Source organism: Olea europaea, unplaced genomic scaffold, assembly GCF_002742605.1.
Source record: "Olea europaea var. sylvestris unplaced genomic scaffold, O_europaea_v1 scaffold14450, whole genome shotgun sequence".
Lineage (NCBI taxonomy): Eukaryota > Viridiplantae > Streptophyta > Magnoliopsida > Lamiales > Oleaceae > Olea > Olea europaea.
Window position 1 is genome coordinate 1 of NW_019231994.1, and position 2,760 is coordinate 2,760.

The 2,760-nt window shown below is 35.7% G+C and overlaps 1 protein-coding gene across 1 annotated transcript; it reads left to right on the forward strand.

Annotated features, from left to right (window-relative positions):
- Positions 1–6: 6 nt before the first annotated feature.
- LOC111376082 (L-ascorbate peroxidase 3-like) lies at positions 7–2,754 on the forward strand. Its single transcript, XM_022999008.1, has 5 exons — positions 7–183; positions 549–667; positions 1,576–1,625; positions 1,959–2,024; positions 2,111–2,754. Exons 1-5 carry the CDS (start codon positions 77–79, stop codon positions 2,162–2,164), a joined length of 396 nt encoding a protein of 131 aa, XP_022854776.1. The 5' UTR covers positions 7–76; the 3' UTR covers positions 2,165–2,754.
- Positions 2,755–2,760: the final 6 nt, after the last annotated feature.

Consider the following 2,760-nt stretch of genomic DNA (forward strand, 5'->3'; position numbering starts at 1 on the left):
TTACAAATATAATGCATAATGTGAAACATATTCATTCATCAATTATAAAGAAAAAGAAAAAGAGAAACAAAGAGGAATGACAGTGGTGGATGGAGAGTATCTAAAGGAGATAGAGGGGGCTCGCAGAGACCTTAGAGCCCTCATTTCCAGCAAGAACTGTGCTCCCATCATGCTTCGCTTAGCGTAAACCCGACCCCTTCTCATATTTAATTTCATATGCATTTTTCTATAATGTGATTTTGTTGGCACATTGCAAGCCGTTTTTATATGTGAATTCTACCGTGTTTGTAACAATGAACCAAAAGGAATTGTATATACCCTTAATCACGAATAAGGAGCATTCCCATGACATCCTGTAAAATGTGAAAATTATTGGAAATAAATGCCAGATCAATATTTGTGCTTGGGAATGGGATGTTTGTCCTAGAAGTTGGGTGATTTCAAAGTAATTTTGAACTGCACCCAATTGTTTGCTGGCTGATATACATTCAAATACATAATTGTTCAAGTTTGAAGAATTCAATCATTCACAGAAGAGGCTTCTGCAGGTGGCATGATGCGGGAACTTATGATGCTAAAACGAAGACAGGAGGTCCTAATGGCTCCATTAGGAACGAGTACAACCATGAAGTAAATAGGGGCCTGAAAATTGCGATTGATCTTTGTGGTGAGTTAACATGTTTCTGCTTTAATATTTTAGCAGTTACCCTCTTTAGAGTAAGACATGATTAGCAGGGAAACTTCATTCTATTAGCATTCTCAATGCTTCTGCTTCGTGTATAAGTTCAACAATCTACTTCTGCAAGTGGTATCATGCTGGGAGACATGATCCGTTGAGTAGAACAACAAATTATGGTTTTGGGTTAATGAGACATTGATGCTGAAGTGGTTTTGGTTGTTAAGTTTGTTATGCACCTAACATATAATTGCACAGTTTGAAAATACCGACTTATGAGTTTAAGAATGAAACATCATTTAAGTAGACACATCTTAATGTGATTTCTTAATCTTTTAAAGGAATCAATATGTTGAATCAGATCAGAGAATATCTTGAAGTCAGATGCTATTTGCAAATGTCCCTTTGCAATTTCTTAAGATCTCTATCTTTTTCTTGTAAACCATTTGGTATAGAATTTCCCAACGTCGCATTTTATTTTTTAAGAAAGTGATGACCAATTGCAAAGTCTCTGTGACTCTACTTGTTAAACAGCTCACAAAAAGTGCATTCATATTCCAATTTTATTTGGATGCTGATCGAATATCTACAACAAGAATTTGTATCCTATAATCATGTTAGAGGGGGTTCATATTCAGTGTGGAAATTCCATTTTCTCAACACAGTCTTCTCACTATCTAAACTTTGGAGCTTCCAAATTTTTAAAAGCAAAGTGTTGTATGGTGACTAATGGCATTTAACATTTCTATCCCAATGCAAGTTTTTCCTCCTCCTTTTGCAAGAAGAACCCTGCTAGTGGCCTATAACTTGTTTACAAAAAATCTTAGTTCCTTAGTTTATAGCTGAAAATTTGTGGTTACTGATTATTTTCTACTGGTTGAATTCTGTTTTGATAACAGAAGAAGTAAAAGCTAAACACCCCAAAATATCATATGCTGATCTTTATCAGGTAATGGAGTTTTTAAGTAGTTCTCTCTTTTCCTGTAGCTGGTGCTCCACTTAATCGATGCCGATTCATTGGCTAATGAATTATGATACAACATTGTAAAAATAGAAAGGATGTTGTCTAAACTAAATTACATCTGATTGAATTTAGGGTTCCTTTATATCATATCATATGATGTTATGCAAACTGTAATTGTGGATTGAAGACAAGATTTAAATGAATACACATGACTCCTCTCTGGCAGCTTAAGTATTTAGAAAAAAAAAAGTATAATAAATTTTAGATAAGGCGATTCAACAAAAGTAGTTTTTGGATTTATTCTTTTTATGTTTTCAGCTTGCTGGGGTTGTAGCAGTTGAGGTCACTGGAGGCCCCACTATTCATTTTGTCCCAGGTAGAAAGGTAAACGCATGGTTGAATAATCCTCTTTACGCTTCTCCATCTTGGACAGCTTTGTATTTTTTCACCAATCACATTCTTTTCATTAGGATTCCACTGTTGCTTGTAAAGAAGGGCGTCTTCCTGATGCGACAAAAGGTTAGCAATGAAAAATGTTGAGTGCATTTCATTTATTATTGTTACCGTTGACCTCCGAATCTGAATAGGACCTACTACTCAACAAATCCCAACTCCTCTCTTGTACGTTACCTTCATACTCGGGCACATACATCAGAGGCACAAGACCGAAGCTTCTCCAAGGAATGGGGGGAGGCCATGATCGTGAGCACTACAATGCTCAAGTCAATAAAGGGATAAATAATTTGGTGCAGGAGAAACACGGAGAAAGGAGAAATACGGGAGTCGGGTTTAGATTTCTGGAATGTGAAATTCCAAATGTCATTACATTCAAATGACAAAAATTGTGAGATTTATAGGCAGAGAGAGATTCAAAGTTAGAAAACTGGTTAGTTTATGGAAGGTCAGACGAGTTCACACCAGAATCAAGATTATGACTTTGCAAAAGCTACATAATTTCTTTTGAGAAATTAGAAACTTTCGCTAATCGTCAATTTTTTATAGTGCTTTGCCTTGTCTACATGCTTGTAATGCACGAGAACTGATAAAATGACTAAGGTTAGTACAGGATGCAAAGTTCACATGTAGGCTAAAGAAGTAATAGAGAATCAAAACATTTTCA

What these genes read in the sequence shown, in the direction of transcription:
- LOC111376082 (XM_022999008.1), top strand. Translation starts at nt 77, where the DNA reads ATGACAGTGGTGGATGGAGAGTATCTAAAGGAGATAGAGGGGGCTCGC. An exon ending in CATATGCTGATCTTTATCAG is followed by an intron (nt 1,626 to 1,958) that starts GTAATGGAGTTT and finishes TTATGTTTTCAG; the next exon opens with CTTGCTGGGGTTGTAGCAGT. An exon ending in ATTTTGTCCCAGGTAGAAAG is followed by an intron (nt 2,025 to 2,110) that starts GTAAACGCATGG and finishes TCTTTTCATTAG; the next exon opens with GATTCCACTGTTGCTTGTAA.